We start from the raw sequence: 25,646 nt of genomic DNA on the forward strand, positions 1-25,646 counted from the left end.
GCAGCTTGATGTAAAAGTATACCCCCTGGACAGGATGCTAGTCTGTTGCAGGGCCTTACTCCTTAATGCTAAGTGCCAAGCAGAGAGGCATCAGGTCCCATTTTTAGAGTCTTTGGTATGGGGATCGAACTTCCTACGTTCCAATTTCAGGGCGGACAAGTTGGTAAGCTGGTAAGCTGGTAAGCTTCAAACTCACCTCTTATGGCCAATGTCCACTTAGCAAGCATGGCTTCGCCTAGCCACGCTAGCTTCTCTCAGGGTGGCTTACCATTTGGGTGCTAGCAAGCAGACAGCATACTAGGTAGTGTTAGGTATCAACAGCCAATCCAGTAGGGGCTAGAAGCTATAGTGAGCTTCGATTGATCAATCACGCCACCACATCGCCAGACATTTTCATAATATTGAGCTTTCCCCAACTTAAGTCCCACCCTTTTTACGCTCTGTTCAACGATCTTTTCTCGCCTTGCTAACTTCGGCGTGAGCGGCTTTTTTCAAAAAATTGATGGGCTCCATCATTTTGTCAGAGGCCATCGCCGTAGTGGACATTGCCGGTTATACTCGCTACTCGGGCACGTTTTCCATCCTGTTTGATTAGTGGAGCCAGTAACACTTTACATTGAGTTGCTCTTATATTTATACTGTGTAGTAACACTGTAATTACACCAATAACAACATTGGATTAACGTGTTGTTACAATATACTTCAATAATTGCATTTTAAATACATAGTAATGGAGTTAAGCAGGGTTTCTTTTTTTAATACCGCTCAACTTCATTGCTATGCAATTACAAAGGTATTACAATATTACACAATTATTTTGTAACAACAACGTTGTGACTGTAGTGATTGCAGGGTTACTGCACATGTATAAGATAAACTTAATATCAAGTATTACTGTGACGCCAGATTGGAATCTCCACATCTTAAGTGAGGGTCTTTATTTGAATTATTGATTAGACACGTAGAATAACTGTTGTGCACACATGGGGAAGTGTAAAGCAGTGGGTTGTGGGGCAATGGGCTAGTGGCTAAATTATTTGGTACTTGGTATTTTATTAAGATCCCCATTAGCTGTTGCGAAAGCAGCACACACACACACACACACACACTACCTTAATTTGACCCTGCTTCTCTGCGACAACAGAGTGATCAAATTAAGATAGCAGATCTGTATGCAGGTCTTCCACATATACCATTTATATCGAAACTATTCATCTTTGGCTGTACTATTTCAAGGTAAGTCAGCAAAGTAAGGTTTATTTTGGTGCATACATTCTCCACTTACTGCAAATCTGTGGGCTTGGCCATTCTCCATGAATTGTTCTGACCTCATTCTTTGTAGCATCATGTGAAACTTTTGAGAAGAGGCTGCTTCATGAGCTCAGCAAAGGCCCTGTTGTTTCACATCCAACTAAAATAAAAGCATATCTACATGAACTTTGCCACAAGGAAAAGGAATGGAAGACTGTGTCATTTTTATGAACAACTCAATTCGACAGTTTAAAGAGATTTCACTCTCAATTGTATTGTATTTTCAATTTGTCTGATCAGCGTAGAGGTTGACCATCACACAAACCCACCCAGAAACCCACACCCCTATGTCACCTCCCTATTTCCTTTCTCTGTTTCAGAGAAATTCCTATGAGGTGAGTCATGTGGGAGGATGTGTGTATTTTTCTTGACCAAGAATCGGACCGAGCGTTACAAGTCTAGATGAAGAGGCTTGTATAAAGAGGTTATGGAAGAATAGGGAGGCTGTTGAAGAATAGCCCTTAGGCAGGCGATGGCCTTGTGGAGACCTTGTGACCAAACCAAAGTCGTGTGTTTGTGCCATGCCATTTACAGTTCAGAACTTTTGTTTGCTCTGTACAACTAGGAAAGCATATTCATATCATGTGTTTTTACCCAGTGTCTATTTTTGTATATGATTTTATACCACAATTTTATACCACTCCCTTATGCTTTATTGTGACACAACAAATATAACATTATTGAACACATAATAATATCATTTATATTATGGGAATTCTAGTGTCATTATTAGCATGTGTTCCTCAATTAAACTGCCCAAGCACATGAAGTAAGACCCCCAAACGACTACATAGGGATCTACATCTAAGGTTGGACAGACAGACAGACAGACAGACAGACAGACAGACAGACAGGCAGGCAGGCTGGCAGGCAGGCAGGCAGGCAGGCTGGCAGGCAGGCTGGCAGGCAGGCAGGCAGGCAGACAGACGGCTTCATTTCTGGCCTTTTCTCATTCCCTGTGTCCATTGTCGAAATGATTTGATTTTTGTCTTTTCTCACAGTTGCTGGAAAACAAATGAGGACAAGACTCGTGGTACTGAGATGAGCATGAATTCATAGCATCATGAGGAGTAGTTATAAGGCAGCATATCTGTGGCCTCCTCCTTCGCCACAAGGCTTTCTCAAGAACAGGAGGAGGACAAATGGGATATTGTTGATGGTGCTGCTATGTAGCAAAAATACTCTGCGGCAGAGAACTCCTGAGACTGCCATGAATATAAGGCAACATGGAGGAGTGAGTGGCTAAATTCAACAGGGAATCATTGTGGAAAACATTTTGTCAGAGCCTAGTCTTGTATGGTATGGATTTAATTAGGTTGTATTGATTTACTAGGATTATCTGGACTTTACGATTGTAAATTTTTTTGTGACCACATTTTATTTATTTTGTTATTTTTCCAAGGGGGGTGTACAGGTACAAATATAAGAATTCATATGAATTCATATTCAATTCATATCGTATTCACCTGTGGCCTGCCACTCAAAAAGAAAAAAGAAAACATTAAAAAAAGAAACATAAATACAAAGTATTGATCATTATGATCATATTAGAGAGTTAAAAGGTTATAACAAATTTAGTATGTAAAGGAAAATAAACAAAAAGAAGTGAGCCTCCACCCCCAACCTCCCATCCCATCCCATTCCCCCAACCCCACCCTTCCAACATGTCTCCATCCAACGTAAAACGTTTCCTTGGTGTTAAATACAGTCTGTGAACAAACTTAAATGTATACTATAAATTGATAGTTCGGATTACGGGATGCCAAGTTCCATATTCTGTTCCAGTTAAAGGGTTGTTCAGATTCACTTATATCTGTGGACCACACTTTTTTTATGACTAGCTCAGAATATGAGCTTTCCAAAAGTTGTTTATACACTGAGTATACCAAACATTAGGAACGCCTTCCTAATATTGAGTTGCACCCTCCCCCTCTTTTTTCCCTCAGAACAGCCTCAATTCGTCAGGGTATAGACTCTACAAGGTGTTGAAAGCATTCCACAGGGATGCTGGCCCATGTTGACTCCAATGCTTCCCACAGGAGTCAAGTTGGCTGGATGTCCTTTGGGTGGAGGTCCATTCTTGATATACACGGGCAACAGTTGAGCATGAAAAACCCAGCAGCGTTGCAGTTCTTGACACAAACCGGTGTGCCTGGCATCTACTACCATACCCTGTTCAAAGGCACGTAAATCTTTTGTCTTGACCATTCACCCTCTGAATGGCACACGTGCACAATCCATGTCTCAATTGTCTCAAGGCTTAAAAATCCTTCTTTAACCTGTCTCCTCCCCTTCATCTACACTGATTGAAGTGGATTTAATAAGTGACATCAATAAAGGACCATAGCTTTAACCTGGATTCATCTGGTCAGTCTATGTCATGGAAAGAGCAGGTGTCCTTAATATTTTGTATACTCAGTGTATATTATAGAGATCAGTTGTTTTGGGAGCCCAGATAATTTCTTTATAAATCCCATCATTGGATGGCTCGGTAGTTGGGTTTCCCAAGGGACTCCATAGGACAGCATAGGTGACTTAAGTTGTAAATAGACCTATAGAAAAAAAGTAGTTGCCTGGTAATGTGTATGTGTCTTTCAAATCTTGGAATGTTCTCAAACCATTACTGTCCATGAAATCGGCTAGGGTATGGATTCCATATTTGGACCATTGTTGAGATGCAAAAGGTCCGCCCTCCAGATCGCAAGGCATCATTGTGAAATATTTTTAGTATGGGAATGCCATTTTGATTCCCAGTTACAATGTTTATCAATTGAAAAGCATAGTTTACATTGTTTAAGGGGTCTATCCGTGAAGACCACCTCGTCTGGACTTTACGATTTATTAGTCATTTTATTATTTGATTAATCTATTTGTCAATCTTCAAATGATACAGTACCATCTTTAGTCTTAACCCAACTCTTATCTGTTGCTATCCTGAGCTCCTACTTTGATAGCCTCAAAGAATCAAACACTAACTGTTATAGAAAGTGTCTCTGCTTTGAGAGAAATCTATGTCTGTCCTTGCCCTGGCAGTGTTCGCTGAGGTACCTTGGCCATTTATGTTTGATTTGTAATCAGAATCCTTTTCGCTTCATGATGTTCTGCATAGTGGAAACTGGTTGAGTGTGGTCCTCCTTTGTTTGGGAAGCAACCATTCACGGGCCAATATGCGGACTATTCATCCATTAGGAAGAAAGAGGGGGAGGCTTTCAGTTCACCTCTGAAACAGGATGTTTGTAGGGTCACTTTTTGACAGGATGTTGGTCGCTCACATTATTTCAAACCAGCATTTATAAATTTCTGGAATGGACAGATTTTTCCTCTGTCACTGACTGAACAACAATGCTGGGAAATGGGGGGGTTGTATCCTGGCTAGCTTCCCCCTACCCCCTCCTCTCTTCAGGCTTGGTACGGCCCAACCTCCTCCCTCTTTCTCCCCACTGCTGGGGCCATCATGGAAATGAGGCGGTGACATCATCACTGAGCTCCCAGGCAGTGGCTAGCCACTGATGAAATTACAAACTCCTGTTCCCCTTCCCTCTATAAACCCATCCCCTTCTCCTCTTTTCCCTCCAGACTTATGAAAGGTGTGCTGTGTGTGAGAAAAACCCTTTCATTCTCTTTTTTATTGGACACCTATTCCTTCTCCTTCCTTAACTGTCTGCCAGTTGAGGATGAGGTGCAGTGATTTTTTTGGGGGGCAATACCACTCATTAGAAAGTGTGCACTCCTGAGTGGGTGAGCAGCTCACAAGCAGAGGGAGGGGGGCGTGAGAGGGGGTGGGGTGGAGGCTGCTTTTGAATGGGTTGAGAGGGAAGACAGAACAATCAGGAGAGAAGAAGAAGCATGTTGTGCCCCTTATCCGACACAGATCCTGCTTCTCCACTCCTGTTCCTTCAGCGGCTGCTCTGGGAAGAGTAGCGTCCTTGAGAATATTCCCTCCTTTCGTTACTTTTACTGGATTCTTTTTTGGAGCTTGTGGTGTAGCAACGGGGGAGGTAGGAGGCTAAAAGAGCCCATTGGATCCCTTCTTAACTCCCCTCCGTTTTTCGCCTTGCTGTGTGTGCTTGTGGTTTTTTCTGAGGGGGAATTTTCTTTCAGCGGGTCCCAGTTTTAGTTTGTAACTATGGAAGTGGACTGGGAGCTGGGTGGGCAAGATGTACAATACACCGACCCGGACCCTGGTTACCCCGCTCAGGTGGCTTTCAACTACAATATGTTAGAAGGGCGCTTTAAACAGCTTCAAGGTAAGTGAATGCTGGAGACTGCAGGCGCCTTTTGTTTATAGGTGTTGCTATGCTATATGCTCTGTCAGCAGATAGACGGCAGGGTCTAGAGAGAGAATTCTGGATCCTCTGTGTTGAATTTGGCCATTTTTTTATCAGGGTAATGTTAGGTGGATGAAGAGCATTATATTTCATCGTTTTACTTCTTAGAAAATAAAACAAATTGGGTGTCTTTATCCTAAAAGAAAGGGTAACTGTTAGTGGTGGATATGACACGTTTAGTATGGCAGCACTATGATCTGGGTAAAGGATGACTTTCAGACTGGATTATAAGGCTGCGTCATTTTTGGGGGATAGGAATTTAGTGTTGACAATACAATACTAAATAGCTGTTTTCGAAGGAGGTCCTCTGTCTACAAACACACAATCCACAATGCTATCTAAACGGCATGCATGCTAGTTCCTAGTGGGTAGTCAGGACAACAATAGCATGAGAGGGGACAGGGAAGGTGGGAGTGGTTGTTTTGTCCAGCTATCCCATGCAAATACACTTTCAAGGTGTCAAATTCGAGGAAATGATAGCACTTAACAATATGTTTTTACACAGTTAATATAGAGGCCTTGCGTGTGTTTTTTAATTTTTAATTTTTAATGTATTTTTTACAAAACAGGGATATAGGCTTACTATATGTTATATAGCATCAGTATACGTGATACAGTATGTCATTGTGTTATATTGCGTGATATTGTTTACTATTTTTAGTACATTTACTATAAAATTACTTATTTTCTAAATATATTTTTTTACATTCATTTTCATATTTTCATTATGATGAACCCCAGGCTAGACTGCAATAGAAAAAAAATGAGAAATTAACATGATAATGTCACCATTATCCTAGTAACATTGTTTTATAGTCCTGCTGTCCTTGATGACATGTAGATGTCTTTTGTTGACATCCTTGTTGGGGTGTTTCTCTCATCGAAAAGACAATGTGGTCTTTGCCACATGATGATATCAGTAATTAACTCAGTCTCTCTATGAATAATTGTATATGAATGCACTATTGTGTTGTTGAATGTGTCTCTTCTATACATTTTATATTTAAGTTCCCTTTTCATTAATAGATCATTACATTTACAGCAATGGTCAGAATTTGTCCAGTTTTGCTCATTTGAATGGTATAAACTGGCCACAACAACTATGTGGATACGACTGGATGAATGTGTGCCATTTGTTAATATGTAGCTTTGTGTAGAGTTTACCACCTGCCGAAACCTTGTCCAATGTTGTAAAGCAGCCGGAATGAAAAGGAAGACAGAGAGATAGACTTGAACTTTCACACTCTGTTCTAATGGCTTTACTCAGTTATGGATGACTGAATTGACAAAACAACACAGAGTCAATGTTATTGATTACTATTCTTGTGTCATGTAGTGCCAGCTTGAAATAGTTATGCTTCATCATATTTTTTTTTCAATTGAGTGAAGATATGACAGAATTTATGGATTGACCTGGTGTGCTGATAATGGAAACTGTAGAGCAACACTACTACTGTAACGCATGTTGATAGGGTCTCAAAGTGTAGTCTACAGGATCTAGGAACAGTAATGTTCAACTGAAGATTTCAAACTTACTGTAAGGGGAGTAGGATTACCATTGGTTGTATCCCCGTGACCCTTGATTTTAGCCAGAGTAAGTAGTAGCCTGGTTCGAGCCAGAACTGCTCATAGGACAGGAGCCTATCTCCTGTTTCTGTAGCGTGAGGCAGCTTGATGTACAAGTACACCCCCTAGACAGGACACTAGTCTATTGCTGGAACTGATTTTAGGCATAGCTCTCTGGTTCATAGTTCATAAATTTGTCATATTTTCAGCATAACCACGTGGTGTCATTGTGCCAGTGATCTTTTACAAACAGACATGAACTGTGAAAAACATTTTGCAAATCATTTCGTACAGCTGTCCCGTGGCTGTATTAACCAAAAGGTAATTAAAAGTGCATTGTCAGGTCTCATGTATTTTTCTGTTTAATCTAATACATTTAAGGCCGGTTTCTCTCAGCCAGATGAAGCCTATTCCTGTACTTAAAAGCACGTTTAATAGAGATTTTCCATTGATCCTTTTCATCCAGGAGTAGGCTTAATCTGGGTCCAGGAAGTGGGGTTTTTAGTTCAATATTTTGCTTTGACAAGCTTGCGCGGGCTTGGTTACACATCCACCATAGTTGCTAAAGCCGTGCTGGAAAGGACATTGTGAAAAGACTATATATCCGATCTAACATTGTATCGTTTGGGTCAGCACGATTAGTGTAAAAAAGTTATTAGATGCACTCCAGTCGCTTCTGGACCAGACTGTAGCTACTTGTCCACACCAATGAGCTGGACTACCACCACACAGACTTGAGTGCTGAAGTACTACTTTTGTCTGCAAACAGGCCCCTGCCAACCCGGCTTCCACCCCAGTCGGTCTCTAAATGGCCGTCTGTTCAGCTGCTGGCAAGAATATATTTTATGGAGAGACAAAAAAGAGGGCAACAGAAAGTCATGGAACTGAAGAAGTCTTTGAATGGGTTGGGGTGGGGAAGGGGGCAAACTTGAGAGAGAGTATTGAAAAAGAGTGTAGTTCTGGCTTTTACAAGTTTGATTTACTCGATTTAGCTACACTGACTGACTATTTGACCTTGCCACCCCATTTGCCGGATACCCCGAAATATAGCATTGAAGGTTAACTTCTTTTTTTTTTTTTTTTTTTTTTATGCCCCCAGTTGTTGAATCATGTTAAGTAAGTACCAGAGAATACCATCTATTTACCTAAACTGGGATTAAATCCAATCGTGCTTGGTCAATAATGCAGTTTTTAAAGGCAATGTTCCCACCTTCGCGACCGCATTCATGGTAATTGCTGCATATGTTGGCTAAATCGGAAATTATCTTTTAAGGTGCATTGTCGACAAAGCGTGATCGGATTGAATTCCGGCCTTCGTCCTAGTTAATACCAGGTAAATACCAGTGGAAACTGTACTGTAAAATATATAGTGCTATTGTGACTTTTGAGAATAGTAAGAATGATCTTGAGGTTTTCAACCACGTCTTTACTGTAAAGTAAGTCCTGATAAAACATGTCAGAGAATTCAAAGACATAAACAAGAGTGAGTGATACCGAAATGTAGTGAATGTTTTTACTGGGTGTAAATGGACACAAAGCCATGTTCTGTTTAGTGCTTTGTTTTCCCTTTTGCCAAGCATTGACTGCCAGGTAAATGTTGATGTTGAGTCGTTGATTTGAAACAAATAGCTGTTGGTAGTTGCCTGTGTGATAATCTGAGGCCTTGTTAAAAAACAAACAGTCCATCTGCCATAACACCCTGACTTATCTGACTAGTGATCTGTTTTACTCTACTATCAATGGATGGACTTTATCCACTTTATGACATGGAGACATATTGTCAAGTAAGGTACCTGGTATTTATGTTTTCCCTGTGTTCCCATGTGTTTTGTCAGCATAATGTTATTACATCAACATTGCTGGTTGGTTGGCAAAACATAATTAACACACACAGTTCTTGTTTAATTTCGATCTAGTTTTCAAACAACAATCAACAATAGCATTTCAGGTTTTACAGTGGGGAAAAAAAGTATTTAGTCAGCCACCAATTGTGCAAGTTCTCCCACTTAAAAAGATGAGAGAGGCCTGTAATTTTCATCATAGGTACATGTCAACTATGACAGACAAAATGAGAAAAAAAATCCAGAAAATCACATTGTAGGATTTTTTATGATTTTATTTGCAAATTATGGTGGAAAATAAGTATTTGGTCAATAACAAAAGTTTCTCAATACTTTGTTATATACCCTTTGTTGGCAATGACACAGGTCAAACGTTTTCTGTAAGTCTTCACAAGATTTTCACACACTGTTGCTGGTATTTTGGCCCATTCCTCCATGCAGATCTCCTCTAGAGCAATGATGTTTTGGGGCTGTCGCTGGGCAACACAGACTTTCAACTTCCTCCAAAGATTTTCTATGGGGTTGAGATCTGGAGACTGGCTAGGCCACTCCAGGACCTTGAAATGCTTCTTACGAAGCCACTCCTTCATTGCCCGGGCGGTGTGTTTGGGATCATTGTCATGCTGAAAGACCCAGCCACGTTTCATCTTCAATGCCCTTGCTGATGGAAGGAGGTTTTCACTCAAAATCTCACGATACATGGCCCCATTCATTCTTTCCTTTACACGGATCAGTCGTTCTGGTCCCTTTGCAGAATAACAGCCCCAAAGCATGATGTTTCCACCCCCATGCTTCACAGTAGGTATGGTGTTCTTTGGATGCAACTCAGCATTCTTTGTCCTCCAAACACGACGAGTTGAGTTTTTACCAAAAAGTTATATTTTGGTTTCATCTGACCATATGACATTCTCCCAATCATCTTCTGGATCATCCAAATGCACTCTAGCAAACTTCAGACGGGCCTGGACATGTACTGGCTTAAGCAGGGGGACACGTCTGGCACTGCAGGATTTGAGTCCCTGGCGGCGTAGAGTGTTACTGATGGTAGGCTTTGTTACTTTGGTCCCAGCTCTCTGCAGGTCATTCACTAGGTCCCCCCGTGTGGTTCTGGGATTTTTGCTCACCGTTCTTGTGATCATTTTGACCCCACGGGGTGAGATCTTGCGTGGAGCCCCAGATCGAGGGAGATTATCAGTGGTCTTGAATGTCTTCCATTTCCTAATAATTGCTACCACAGTTGATTTCTTCAAACCAAGCTGCTTACCTATTGCAGATTCAGTCTTCCCAGCCTGGTGCAGGTCTACAATTTTGTTTCTGGTGTCCTTTGACAGCTCTTTGGTCTTGGCCATAGTGGAGTTTGGAGTGTGACTGTTTGAGGTTGTGGACAGGTGTCTTTTATACTGATAACAAGTTCAAACAAGTGCCATTAATACAGGTAACGAATGGAGGACAGAGGAGCCTCTTAAAGAAGAAGTTACAGGTCTGTGAGAGCCAGAAATCTTGCTTGTTAGTAGGTGACCAAATACTTATTTTCCACCATAATTTGCAAATAAATTCATTAAAAATCCTACAATGTGATTTTCTGGAAAAAAAATTCTCAATTTGTCTGTCATAGTTGACGTGTACCTATGCTGAAAATTACAGGCCTCTCTCATCTTTTTAAGTGGGAGAACTTGCACAATTGGTGGCTGACTAAATACTTTTTTCCCCCACTGTACATGAAGTTGACTTCATGTCTGACAACTCAATCAAATATCAACCAAAGTTGGATGTTGATCTGACAACGCCTTTGTCCAGTGGTTAGTCACCCCTAAACATGGCAGTGTGACCTCACCCACTAATCCAGTCCTTACACACAGGAAGTCAGAAGAATTTCGATCTTCTGACCTACCACACGCCAGAGGATGTTGATTCAACAGTGAGGGAAGAAGGAAGCAACCTTTGAACTGCTTCGCTAAGATGTCCAGTCTTCCACCTTCGTTTTTCGTCCTTTGATACTGATTTCTAGTCTGTTAATTTGTTAGTTTCCAATATATGAATGTTATATCATATAATATGTATATCTAGGACTAAACAAAATGGCTGTTGTTATTGTTGTCCCACTGAATGATTTGTTTTCGGTCTCTGCCAATCATTAGACTTCCCTCACAAGAGTGGTTGAAATACAGACTGCAGAATATGAGACAAGTAAATTTTGTCAATAGGTACAGTGCATTCGAAAGTATTCAGACCTCTTGACTTTTTCCACATTTTGTTACATTACAGCCTTATTCTAAAATTGATTAAATTGTTTTTTCCCCCTCATCAATCTACACACAATATGCCATAATGACAAAGCAAAAACAGGTTTTTAGAGTTTTTTGCAAAACTGAAATATGACATTTACATAAGTATTCAGACCCTTTACTCAGCACTTTTTTGAAGCACCTTTGGCAGTGATTACAGCCTTGATTCTTCTTGGGTATGACGCTACAAGCTTGGCACACACGTGTTTGGGGAGTTTCTCCCATTCTTCTCTGCAGATCCTCTCAAGCTCTGTCAGGTTGCAGCGTTGCTGCACAGCTATTTTCAGGTGTCTCCAGAGATCTTAGATTGGGTTCAAGTCCGGGCTCTGGCTGGGCCACTCAAGGACATTTAGAGACTTGTAGATATCACTGACAAACTGAAATGGTCCACCCACACAGACAGTGTGGTGAAGAAGGCGCAACAGCATCTCTTCAACCTCAAGAGGCTGAAGAAATTTGGCCTGTCACCTAAAACCCTCACAAACTTTTACAGATGCACAATTGTGAGCATCCTGTCGGGCTGTATAACCGCCTGGTACGGCAACGGCTCTCCAGAGGGTGGTGGTCTGCACAACGCATCACCGGGGGCAAACTACCTGCCCTCCAGGACACCTACAGCACCCGATGTCACAGGAAGGCCAATAAGATAATCAAGGACAACTACCACCCGAGCCACTGCATGTTCACCCCGCTATCATCCAGAAGGCGAGGTCAGTACAGGTGCATCAAAGCTGGGACAGAGAGACTGAAAAACAGCTTCTAAACAGCCATCACTAGCACAGAGAGGCTGCTGCCTACATACAGACTTGAAAATCACTGGCCACTATAATAAATGGAACACTAGTCACTTTAATAATGCCACTTTAATAATGTTTACATATCTTGCAGTACCCATCTCATATGTATATACTGTATTCTATACTATCTATTGCATCTTAGCCTATGCCACTCTGATAATGACATTGCTCATCCATATATTTACAGTATATATTCTTATTCCATTCCTTTACTTAGATTGTGTGTATTAGGTTTTTGTTGTGGAACTGTTAGATATTACTTGCTAGATATTGCTGCACTGTCGGGACTAGAAGCACAAACATTTCGCTACACTCACAATAACATCTGCTAAGCATGTGTATGTGACCAATACATTAGATTAGATTTGTTTCTCATGGTCTGAGAGTCCTTTAGATGCGTTTTTGCAAACTCCAAGCGGGCTGTCATGTTAACCATGTGCATGTGTACTGAGGAGTGGCCACTCTACCATAAAGGCCTGATTGGTGGAGTGCTGCAGAGATGGTTGTCCACAGAGGAACTCTGGAGCTCTGTAAGAGTGACCATCGGGTTCTTGGTCACCTCCCTGACCAAGGCCCTTCTCCCCCGATTGCTCAGTTTGGCCAGGTGGCCAGCTCTATGAAGAGTCTTGGTGGTTCCAAACTTCTTCCATTTAAGAATGATGGAGACTACTGTGTTCTTGGGGACCTTCAATGCTGCAGACATTTTTTGGTACCCTTCCCCAGATCTGTGCCTCGACACAATCCTGTCTCGGAGCTCTACGGACAATTCCTTTGACCTAATGGCTTGGTTTTTGCTCTGACATGCACTGTCAACTGTGGGACCTTATATAGACAGGTGTGTGCCTTTCCAAATCATGTCCAATCAATTGAATTTACCATGAGTGGACTCCAATCAAGTTGTAGAAACATCTCAAGGATGATCAATGGAAACAGGATGCACCTGAGCTCAATTTCGAGTCTCATAGCAAAGGTTCTGAATACTTATGTAAATAAAGTATTTCTGTTTTTAATATTTAAAACATTTGCTAAAATTTAAAAACCTGTTTTCGCTTTGTCATTATGGGGTATTGTGTGTAGATTGATCAGGATTTTTAAATGTATTTAATCAATTTTATATTAAGGCTGAAAAAGTGAAGGGGTCTGAATACTTTCCGAATGCACTGTAACTAGCTCTGAACATGAACATTGCTTTAGAGGTGCAGTTACAAAATGGATTCTTTCACCACGTTCAGTATTCCTGCCAGCTAAGGGTGGGGTAGTGATCCAAAGTGCCTTGAACTCTGCAATTCGTGAGTAGTGTCCTAATCAAGATCTCCCTTTCCTGCCAAAACCTGGAGAGAGGAAAAAAGAGAGGGAAAAGAAACCAAACTGGAATTTGAATGAATGTGCATCTCTGTTGAGATAAGATGAGAGATTTGCTTTTGGGAACCGGAGAGTTAGCCCCAAGGATAGAGATACAAGATGCATCAATAAATCAATAGTTTATATTCTGTGTTAGTCATGATGACCAGACTGCTCCTTTCCCAGCTGGTTAGATTTGCTTCTTTGTTCCTGAACTCCAAAGACAATAGAGCTGTGGGTCAAGGTCACAAAGCAATGCTACGGCTTGGGATGATTTTCTCTGGAAGAGAGTGATATCCAACACAATTAGGACTAAAAGACACTATTAGAATTAGAAATTCATGAATAGCCTCTGATTAATGAGTGGATATACACTGCTCAAAACAATAAAGGGAACACTTAAACAACACATCCTAGATCTGAATGAATGAAATAATCTTATTAAATACTTTTTTCTTTACATAGTTGAATGTGCTGACAACAAAATCACACAAAAATTATCAATGGAAATCAAATTTATCAACCCATGGAGGTCTGGATTTGGAGTCACCCTCAAAATTAAAATGGAAAACCACACTACAGGCTGATCCAACTTTGATGTAATGTCCTTGAAACAAGTCAAAATGAGGCTCAGTAGTGTGTGTGGCCTCCACGTGCCTGTATGACCTCCCTACAACGCCTGGGCATGCTCCTGATGAGGTGGCGGATGGTCTCCTGAGGGATCTCCTCCCAGACCTGGACTAAAGCATCCGCCAACTCCTGGACAGTCTGTGGTGCAACGTGGCATGGTGGATGGAGCGAGACATGATGTCCCAGATGTGCTCAATTGGATTCAGGTCTGGGGAACGGGCGGGCCAGTCCATAGCATCAATGCCTTCCTCTTGCAGGAACTGCTGACACACTCCAGCCACATGAGGTCTAGCATTGTCTTGCATTAGGAGGAACCCAGGGCCAACCGCACAAGCATATGGTCTCACAAGGGGTCTGAGGATCTCATCTCGGTACCTAATGGCAGTCAGGCTACCTCTGGCGAGGACATGGAGGGCTGTGCGGCCCCCCAAAGAAATGCCACCCCACACCATGACTGACCCACCGCCAAACCGGTCATGCTGGAGGATGTTGCAGGCAGCAGAACGTTCTCCACGGCGTCTCCAGACTCTGTCACGTCTGTCACATGTGCTCAGTGTGAACCTGCTTTCATCTGTGAAGAGCACAGGGCGCCAGTGGCGAATTTGCCAATCTTCGTGTTCTCTGGCAAATGCCAAACGTCCTGCACGGTGTTGGGCTGTAAGCACAACCCCCACCTGTGGACGTCGGGCCCTCATACCACCCTCATGGAGTCTGTTTCTGACCGTTTGAGCAGACACATGCACATTTGTGGCCTGCTGGAGGTCATTTTGCAGGGCTCTGGCAGTGCTCCTCCTGCTCCTCCTTGCACAAAGGCGGAGGTAGCGGTCCTGCTGTTGGGTTGTTGCCCTCCTACGGCCTCCTCCACGTCTCCTGATGTACTGGCCTGTCTCCTGGTAGCGCCTCCATGCTCTGGACACTACGCTGACAGACACAGCAAACCTTCTTGCCACAGCTCGCATTGATGTGCCATCCTGGATGAGCTGCACTACCTGAGCCACTTGTGTGGGTTGTAGACTCCGTCTCATGCTACCACTAGAGTGAAAGCACCGGCAAGCATTAACAAGTGACCAAAACATCAGCCAGGAAGCATAGGAACTGAGAAGTGGTCTGTGGTCACCACCTGCAGAACCACTTCTTTATTGGGGGTGTCTTGCTAATTGCCTATAATTTCCACCTGTTGTTTATTCCATTTGCACAACAGCATGTGAAATGTATTGTCAATCAGTGTTGCTTCCTAAGTTGACAGTTTGATTTCAGAGAAGTGTGATTGACTTGGAGTTACATTGTGTTGTTTAAGTGTTCCCTTTATTTTTTTGAGCAGTGTACTTGAATACATGGGTTGTTCCACCAATTAGGTAACTTTTGCATAGCCACAGGAAGTAGGGGTGCTGAGGGTGCTGGCACCCCCTGATAAATCACCAAAAATATATATATTAATATAAAAATGTCTTCTTCTTTTTTTTATGAAGAAAAATTAATTCCCACCAAATTAGTGCACTAGGCCTTTATTAGTCCTGTATGAAATGAGAAACATTTCCCTCCGTTGACCTTAAAAAGAGGGACAGGTTTTTTTGTGTATAAAATGAATAATTAAGTCTTTATTCATATAAAGAAATCTGATTTATTGAATTTTCCATGTGGTCCATATTAAAGGGCACTTCAATTAATATAACAGACTTTTACAATTCAATATTTGTGCACAATTTCTACTTAAAATATCAAAGGGACGCAAAAGGCACTCATTTTGTGGAATGACCCATATAATATCCATACTTTAATAAAGGAGTGAATTAGCAGTCACAGAAAGACACAGAAACTAACGTAGGACCGATGCATTTTGAAACAAAGTGTATTCCATGTGCTTATACAGATGAAATTTAGGTTAGAACAGGGTCAAATAGTGGTAAGTACTATGTACAAAGTACAATGAATGTACCTTCCAATGAATGTACCTTCCAATGCAATTACCTTTTGCATGGTTTTTAGTTAGACACCAGTTTGCCATCCAACCATTCTATGCTAGTAAAGTACATGTTGGAAAACAAATGTCACGACAGGCCTGATGGAAATATCAAATTTGTCGCTAAACTTTCCAAATGTTGACTAAATACGCTAGACAGGGTGGGATCTTTTTGTGTCAGTAAAACGTATTTAAAAAAAAAACGTAACTAAATAAAACTACGACTCGAGAAACCATGCAGTTTATTAGGCCAAATATGAAATTATTTAGGAACTTCACAGGGTAAGCTTGATGCTCCTTTCCAAGAAATATCGAGGGTCTTATTCTGGTGACATAATGATCGATGCTTGACTGCCGTTTGACAAATAAAAATATTTTCACTCATCCATAATAATCTCATAATCTAGACTATTTTACCCACACTGTATCTGCGAGCTGTTGGCTAGAGCGCACGTGCCAAGACCGGATTAGTCACATCTGCTATTTTGTGACAAAACTATCGGTAAAGTTGAAAATACGATGGAATCACATTGAACTTTAGATCATTACGCACTGATTTTTATCCGAAAAAAATATGTTTTCCGTAAACACACACTGGTGGGAAATGTCGCATATTTTCTTTATGCAGATTCAAATCTGTCGGCAATTGGATGGAAACCTAGCTACTTACTATAAAGATTGATACTAAAACCTCTTTATACCAACAGAGCCATTTTATAGCACAAACTAACAATCTCAGTTGGTGGTACTCAATCAGTGACCCACCCCCCCCAAAAAAGATTAGTAGTATTGATTGAATTCTACTTCCTCTATTGCATAAAGGTCCTAAAGTGATCATCTGCTAAAAATGTCATTGAGATGGCATTTGAATCATAAAAAAAAATATGGGTGTTATTTCACATACAGTTGAAGTTGGAAGTTTACATACACCTTAGCCAAATACATTTAAATTCAATTTTTCACAATTCCTGACATTTAATCCTAGTAAAAATTCCCTGTCTTAGGTCAGTTAGGATCACCACTTTATTTTAAGAATGTAAAATGTCAGAATAATAGTAGAGAGAATGATTTACTTCAGCTTTTATTTCTTTCATCACATTCCCAGTGTGTCAGAAGTTTACATACACTCAATTAGTATTCGGTAACATTGCCTTTAAATTGTTTAACTTGGGTCTAACGTTTCGGGTAGCCTTCCACAAGTTTCCCACAATACGTTGGGTGAATTTTGGCCCATTCCTCCTTACAGAGCTGGTGAAACTGAGTCAGGATGGTAGGCCTCCTTCCTCGCACAAGCTTTTTCAGTTCTGCCCACAAATTTCTATAGGATTAAGGTCAGGGCTTTGTGATGGCCACTCCAATACCTTGACTTTGTTGTCCTTAAACCATTTTGCCACAACTTTGGAAGTATGCTTGGGGTCATTGTCCATTTGGAAGACCCATTTGCGACCAAGCTTTAACTTCCTGACTGATGTCTTGAGATGTTGCTTCAATATATCCACATAATTTTCCTTCCTCATGATGCCATCTATTTTGTGAAGTGCACCAGTCCCTCCTGCAGCAAAGCACCCCCACAGCATGATGCTGCCACCCCTGTGCTTCAGGGTTGGGATGGTGTTCTTCGGCTTGCAAGCAACCCCCTTTTTCTTCCAAACATAACGACGGTCATTATGGCCAAACAGTTCTATTTTTGTTTCATCAGACCAGAGGACATTTCTCCAAAATGTACGATCTTTGTCCCCATGTGCAGTTGCAAACCGTAGTCTGGCTTTTTTATGGCTGTTTTGGAGCAGTGACTTCTTCCTTGCTGAGCGGCCTTTCATGTTATGTCAATATAGGACTCGTTTTACTGTGGATATACAGTGGGGAAAAAAAGTATTTAGTCAGCCACCAATTGTGCAAGTTCTACCACATAAAAAGATGAGAGGCCTGTAATTTTCAACATAGGTACACGTCAACTATGACAGACAAATTGAGGAGAAAAAATCCAGAAAATCACATTGTAGGATTTTTTATGAATTTATTTGCAAATTATGGTGGAAAATAAGTATTTGGTCACCTACAAACAAGCAAGATTTCTGGCTCTCACAGACCTGTAACTTCTTCTTTAAGAGGCTCCTCTGTCCTCCACTCGTTACCTGTATTAATGGCACCTGTTTGAACTTGTTATCAGTATAAAAGACACCTGTCCACAACCTCAAACAGTCACACTCCAAACTCCACTATGGCCAAGACCAAAGAGCTGTCAAAGGACACCAGAAACAAAATTGTAGACCTGCACCAGGCTGGGAAGACTGAATCTGCAATAGGTAAGCAGCTTGGTTTGAAGAAATCAACTGTGGGAGCAATTATTAGGAAATGGAAGACATACAAGACCACTGATAATCTCCCTCGATCTGGGGCTCCACGCAAGATCTCACCCCGTGGGGTCAAAATGATCACAAGAACGGTGAGCAAAAATCCCAGAACCACACGGGGGGACATAGTGAATGACCTGCAGAGAGCTGGGTCCAAAGTAACAAAGCCTACCATCAGTAACACACTACGCCAAAGAATGCTGAGTTGCATCCAAAGAACACCATACCTACTGTGAAGCATGGGGGTGGAAACATCATGCTTTGGGGCTGTTTTTCTGCAAAGGGACCAGGACGACTGATCCGTGTAAAGGAAATAATGAATGGGGCCATGTATCGTGAGATTTTGAGTGAAAACCTCCTTCCATCAGCAAGGGCATTGAAGATGAAACGTGGCTGTGTCTTTCAGCATGACAATGATCCCAAACACACCGCCCGGGCAACGAAGGAGTGGCTTCGTAAGAAGCATTTCAAGGTCCTGGAGTGGCCTAAACAGTCTCCAGATCTCAACCCCATCGAAAATCTTTGGAGGGAGTTGAAAGTCCGTGTTGCCCAGCGACAGCCCCAAAACATCACTGCTCTAGAGGAGATCTGCATGGAGGAATGGGCCAAAATACCAGCAACAGTGTGTGAAAACCTTGTGAAGACTTACAGAAAACGTTTGACCTGTGTCATTGCCAACAAAGGGTATATAACAAAGTATTGAGAAACTTTTGTTATTGACCAAATACTTATTTTCCACCATAATTTGCAAATAAATTCATAAAAAATCCTACAATGTGATTTTTCTGGATTTTTTTTTCTTATTTTGTCTGTCATATTTGACGTGTACATATCATGAAAATTACAGGCCTCTCTCATCTTTTTAAGTGGGAGAACTTGCACAATTGGTGGCTGACTAAATACTTTTTTCCCCCACTGTAGATACTTTAGTACCTGTTTCCTCCAGCATCTTCACAAGGTCCTTTGCTGATGTTCTGGGATTGATTTGCACTTTTTGCACCAAAGTACGTTCATCTGTAGGAGACAGAAAGCGTCTCCTTCCTGAGCGGAATGACGGCTGCGTGGTCCCATGGTGTTTATACTTGCATACTATTGTTTGGACAGATGAACGTGGTACCTTCAGGCGTTTGGAAATTGCTCCCAAGGATGAACCAGACTTGTGGAGGTCTACAATTGTTTTTCTGAGGTCTTGGCTGATTTCTTTTCATTTTCCCATGATGTCAAGCAAAGAGGCACTGAGTTTGAAGGTAGGCCTTGAAATACATCCACAGGTATACCTCCAATTGACTCAAATTATGTCAATTAGCCTATCAGAAGCTTCTAAAGCCATGACATCATTTTCTGGAATATTCCAAGCTGTTTAAAGGCACAGTCAACTTAGTGAATATGTAAACTTCTGACCCACTGGAATTGTGATACAGTGAATTTTAATTGAAATAATCTGTCTGTAAACAATTGTTGGAAAAATTACTTGTGTCATGCAAAAAGTAGATGTCCTAACCGAGTTGCCAAAACTATAGTTTGTTACCAAGAAATTAGTGGAGTGGTTGAAAAACAAGTTTTAATGACTCCAACCTAAGTGTATGTAAACTTCCGACTTCAACTGTAATAGATTATGTATTTCTCTTAACCATTTCCCCCTACTTGGCCCTTCGAGATACTGTTATAATCTTCCCATCGACCCAAGGTCTTTGAAAAATGACAAACTGCCTGACGCAGCCTTGTTTAAATGAACAACCTAAAATTGTCTTTATTGCCGTCAGTTCTTTTGTTGTTAAACAGCTAAAACTCACTCTTCAAACTGTGTTAATAGTACGGGACCTATGTGTTTACCTAACGATAAGACCAGATGCTAGTGCAACATTCCTCTAGCTAGCCCTCCCCGGAGTTGAGCTAGGGCAGTGGTGGAGGAGAGGAACACTGCCTCTATTGTTCTGTCCAGCTCTGTCTTGTCCTCCGGTCTCACAGGAGACTCCTTTAAAAAATCCCCACTAGCATGTACCACTGTGACACTTGTGGTGATGTTACTATGTTGCAATAATGGCACAGAAATGGGTTTGGATGCTTAATTGAGGTTGGTGGCACCTTAATTGGGGAGGATGGGCTCGTGGTAATGGCTTGAGCGGAATAAGTGGAATGTTATGAAATACATCAAACACATGTTTCCATGTGTTTATGCCGTTCCATTTGCTCCTTTCCAGCCATTATTATGAGCTGTCCTCTCCTCAGCAGCCTCGTGTGATGATAGCTGGTTCTACCCCCGAGGGGTAGGGCAGCAGGCAGGAAGTTGGCTCTGAGTCTAGTTAGTGAAGTCATACACAGTACAATTGTGGTCAGGGTTCATTATTAACTGAGCGGTCGATTCCAAATGAATAGTGTTTATGATCAAAGGATACCTTTTTATTTCATATGTTGATATATGTGATATGATATGTTTTGTGTGGCCGGGATGGGGGGATGTGAGGAATAGGTTCGACCTTCTCCAATTGTTATTCTTCGGCAAGATTGTCAAACATGTCAAATAAATCACTCATAACAAAAAAGTCAAGAGGGCCTTGGATTTGGAGAGTACATTGCAAGGTACAGCCAGCCCTGCGTGCGGCGAGGTCATCGCTCTCATTCCGCCTTGTGTCAAACCAACAATCAAATCAGATGCTTACGTCTTTGCAGGGATAAGGAATGCAATAACAGGAAAATTGGGGAGGATTATAAATAAACCCGCCTTGTGTTCATGGATATGAACTCCGAGCCAGAGGGTGGAGCATTGGTCCTGTCTATGGCCCCGAACATAAACAGGATAGCCCCAGCTCCCACTTCCACTTTTTTTTACATGTTGTAGCTATGCCTGTATCTCATTAGTCTGCAGTGGCTTTCTCCCTTTGTCTGCTCACTTTCATGTGCACTGTCCTGAGAACCCAGAACAGATGACAGCAATATGGTCGACCCCCCTATCAAGCATTTGCGTTCACCTGTCCATTTCCTTCATCTCAGAGGAGATGGAGAGACCAGGAGAGGAAGCCGTAAGAAATTCTGCAATAGGTCTGAAGAGGCAAGGCCACCAGTCCCAATCCACTCTAGTTGTTTTAATATCTGGATCATGAAAGGTTGATGAGTTGCATATGACAAAGCAGGCCAATCACCCACAGTGACAAAAACCTCTCCTATGACACAATTATACAATGAGTATCAGTACTGTTACTGTATACAACAACACATGGGTTCCATCATTTGCCACAATACTTGGCTACACAGTATTTATTTTGTTTAGGTAAAAAGTGTTACATCTGAATGGCAGTCTTACAAGCTTATTGATATTTTCAATCTATTCCTTGAGGACCCAGGGAGTACACATTTTAAATATGTTTTAGCCCAGCACTAAAAAAACTGATTCAGTTGATCATGGGATGATTACAATAGTTGATTAGGTAGATCACTGCTCTATAGTATTTCAGACTTGAAATGAAAAGACCAGGCTGTATAGGGACAGTGTGAGCTGTTATCTACTGTATACTTCAATGTCTTGTTCCAGCATTATTATCTTCCACAGCCTTACTTTACTTAACTAAAGCTACTTTGAAAAAGTAGTTCACTACATCGAAGCTACTTTGGGAAAAATATCATATCTAAATCTTAAATGTCATAGATTACAAATTGCAAGAACTGATCACTCTTTTAAACACAAAAACTATGTTTCAAGTGAGAATAAGGAATCTTGCCTATTTCACACATATTTTCTTCTCTTTTTGCCAAAAAAAGTGGTGTGTAGTTCCAGTAGTTAGCTACACGGTTACATGGCCAAAAAGTAATTAACTACTGCAAACACTACCAAGATTTTAACTTAGTTAATCTACCACCAAGCTACTGCAAAAAGTAGTTTAATTACTAGTTGAACTACCTGTAGTTCACTACTCCCCAACACTGCTAATTTGGCAGACATAAGGCAGCAGGTAGCCTAGCGGTTTAGAGTGTTGGGCCAGTAACCAAAAGGTCACTGGTTCGAAACACTGAGCCGACTAGGTAAAAAATCTGTCTATGTGCACTTGAGCAAGACCCTTGTAAGCTCCTGTAAATCGCTCTGGATAAGCGCGTCTGCTAAAATGTATTTTTATTTTACCCCAACTCTGCTTATCCATCATCAGGAATTCACTTCAATTAATTGAATGACATATCACTTTGACATAGCTTCTCTTTATTACTTGTTTCTTAATTGTATTCCCTCTCTTCTTTTCTTTCCAGATGAGCGCGAAGCGGTGCAGAAGAAGACCTTCACCAAATGGGTGAACTCTCACCTCTCCCGGGTGTCCTGCCGCATCACCGACCTGTACAGGGACCTGAGTGATGGACGCATGCTCATCAAACTGCTGGAGGTGCTGTCTGGGGAGAAACTGGTGAGTACCGTGCTACACGGGCCTGTATGGATCAGTTTAGCCTTTTAGATCACAATGAATAAGATTACATGGACAGGGAGGACCTGGTCCTAGATCAGCACTTCTACTCTGAGATGCTTGAGGGTTGTTGATATTTTAAGTAGCAGTTGTTCACTTATATTGCATTTTAAAAGCCTGTTATATTAAATGAAGTGCCCTTTAATATAGACCACATGCAGAATTCAATAAATCTGAATAATTTAATTAATATGAATAAAGACTTGCTAAAGTGCCAAAATTCAGCATTTTTGTAACGATCCCGGCAGTCTGAGTCGGGTCCTGTCTGTGGACTAGTTTTTCTGCTCGTGATCTCCAGTTTCCCGAGGGTTCTGGAACGCTCCGGGGAGCTCTCTTGATTTCCGCACCTGCATCCCATCAGCAATCTGCACACCTGGTCCTGATCATCACCCTTCTTAGGCTCTGGCCTAACATCCATTCCCTGCCGGATCGTTAGCCATGAACAGTAGGTTTACCAGAGTATCAGTCTTAGAGCTTCTAGCGTTAGTTTTGTTGTTTTGCACCTTGTTGGTTTGTTGTTTACTTACCTCCGTTTTGTTCCATCTGCAGTCACTCGTCCGGAACCTTCATCCAACCTCTGCCTGGTGGTCGGCGGCTGCCGAGCCATGATTGGATCAACCACTGCACCCCCAACAACTAATCAACGCCGCCCGCTCTGTTCCCTGGATTATTCAGCATCACTCTTGAATTTGTAAATAAACACTCACCTTCGTTTCAACTTACCTTGTCCTGGTCTGCTTCTGGGTTCTGGCTTTGTAACTCGTGACAGAACGATCCGGCCAGTAATGAACCCAGCGGACCTGGACTCTGTTCGCCATGCCATTACCCATCAGGAGAAGATGTTGGGCCATCATAGCACGGAGCTACAGGAGATCGCGTTGGCAGTTCGAACCTTTCTACCGGTCTGACGGAGGTCCAGAACCAGCGCAAGTTTCCGGTGGAGGATCCACTACCGGTTTCACCCATCTCGCCTGCCGCGTCTGGAGCTGTGTCCTTCCGTGAGCCCAAGGTTCCGACGCCGGATAAATATGAGGGGGAGCTGGGAAGATGCCGTTCTTTCCTTATGCAGTGTGGGTTAGTGTTCGATCTACAGCCCTACTCTTATGCCACAGACAAGGCTAGGATAGCCTTTGTGATTGAGTTGCTGCGTGGTCGAGCGCTGGAGTGGGCTTCAGCCGTTTGGGAACGACAAGACCCCTGCATGGCTTCATACCAGGGGTTCACGGCCGAGATGAGGAAGCTCTTCGACCATTCCGTCCGAGGGAGGGACGCAGCTAGGCGCCTGTTTTCGCTTCACCAAGGAACTCGCAGCGTGGCCGACTTCGTGATCGAGTTCAAGACGTTGGCTGTGGAGAGTGGGTGGAATGAGGAGTCTCTGCAAGCGGCCTTTTACCAGGGTCTGTCGGAGCAGCTCAAGGATGAGTTGATCTCCTATCCGGAGCCTAGTGACCTGGACAGCTTGGTAGCCTTGTCTATTCGGGTGGATAATCGAGTCCGAGAGCGAAGGAGGGAGAAGCAATGGGGTCCGTCCAATCGATCAGCTTCTCAGGTTCCAGTCGGGTCGGGGATTGGACCAGAATACGTCGATCATCGTCCACCACACAGGATTAGTGGAGAGGTCCTGTCTCCCGATTCTGAACCAATGCAAGTAGGGCGGCACGGGTTAACCAAGGAGGAACGCCAACTCAGACGTAGGGACTAACTGTTGCCTCTACTGTGGTGGTTCGGGACATTACCTCGCCACCTGTTCCCGGCGGTCGTCAAACTGCGCGGCTCGCTAAAGTTGGGAGGACTTTTTAGCGAGCCAGTTTCGACCTCTCAATACCTCTGTCAGACCCCGTTTCCCGGCTACCCTTGTGAACAGGAATCAGAGCTTAGCGATTAACGCTTTTATCGATTCAGGTGCCGATGGAAGCTTTCTTGATGCCGAGTTGGTGGAACAGCTGGGGCTTTCCAAGGAGCAATTGCCGGAAGCCATTGAAGCGACCACTCTGAACGGCAGTAGTCTGGCACGTATCACGATGAGGACTGAACCGGTTAAGATGCTGTTGTCGGGGAATCATTCGGAGATGATTTCATTCTTCATTCTGCCGTCTTCCCATGTTCCTCTGGTCCTTGGATACCCCTGGCTGAAGGAACACAATCCCACGTTCGATTGGGTGACGGGCAAGGTAACGAGTTGGAGCCTTGATTGTCATGCTAACTGTCTCAAGACTGCCTGTCCCCATTCGGTTCCCAGTCAGGTGATTGAGGCTAAACCCCCAGATTTGTCCCTGGTTCCCGAGACATATCACGATTTGGGGGAAGTGTTCAGTAAGCAGAAGGCTCTGTCACTCCCTCCCCACCGACCATATGATTGTGCCATCAACCTGTTCCCTGGAGCTGTCTACCCCAAGGGAAGGTTATACAGTATCTCCCGCCCTGAACGTGAGGCTTTGGAGACCTACATCAAGGAGTCCCTAGCTGCTGGTCTCGTTCGTCCCTCGTCATCACCCCTGGGGGGCAGGATTCTTCTTTGTGGGTAAGAAGGATGGCTCTCTTCGACCGTGTATTGATTATCGGGGGGTTGAATGACATCACGGTCAAGAACAAGTATCCCCTGCCCTTGATGAGTTCTGCCTTCGACTCCTTACAGGGTGCTACGGTGTTCACCAAGCTAGACCTACGCAATGCGTATCACATGGTCCGGATCAGAGAGGGAGACGAGTGGTTGACGGGTTTCAATACACCGATGGGTCACTCGAGTATCAGGTGATGCCGTTTGGACTGACCAATGCTCCAGCGGTAT

At 42.6% G+C, this 25,646-nt stretch overlaps 1 protein-coding gene across 3 annotated transcripts in view; it reads left to right on the forward strand.

The window, feature by feature from the left end:
• LOC121572333 (spectrin beta chain, non-erythrocytic 1-like) overlaps nucleotides 1-25,646 on the forward strand; it is a 136,691-nt gene that overhangs the window by 43,170 nt on the left and 67,875 nt on the right. The window contains exons 3-4 of one of the 3 annotated variants that reach the window (XM_045226504.1): nucleotides 5,469-5,558; nucleotides 22,650-22,801. In XM_045226504.1, coding sequence (XP_045082439.1) covers nucleotides 5,469-5,558; nucleotides 22,650-22,801 — 242 coding nt within the window. Of the gene's footprint in view, nucleotides 1-5,130; nucleotides 5,559-22,649; nucleotides 22,802-25,646 lie in introns of those variants that run through there. The other 2 variants (XM_045226503.1, XM_045226502.1) reach the window with 2 other exon arrangements.

Source organism: Coregonus clupeaformis, chromosome 17, assembly GCF_020615455.1.
Source record: "Coregonus clupeaformis isolate EN_2021a chromosome 17, ASM2061545v1, whole genome shotgun sequence".
Lineage (NCBI taxonomy): Eukaryota > Metazoa > Chordata > Actinopteri > Salmoniformes > Salmonidae > Coregonus > Coregonus clupeaformis.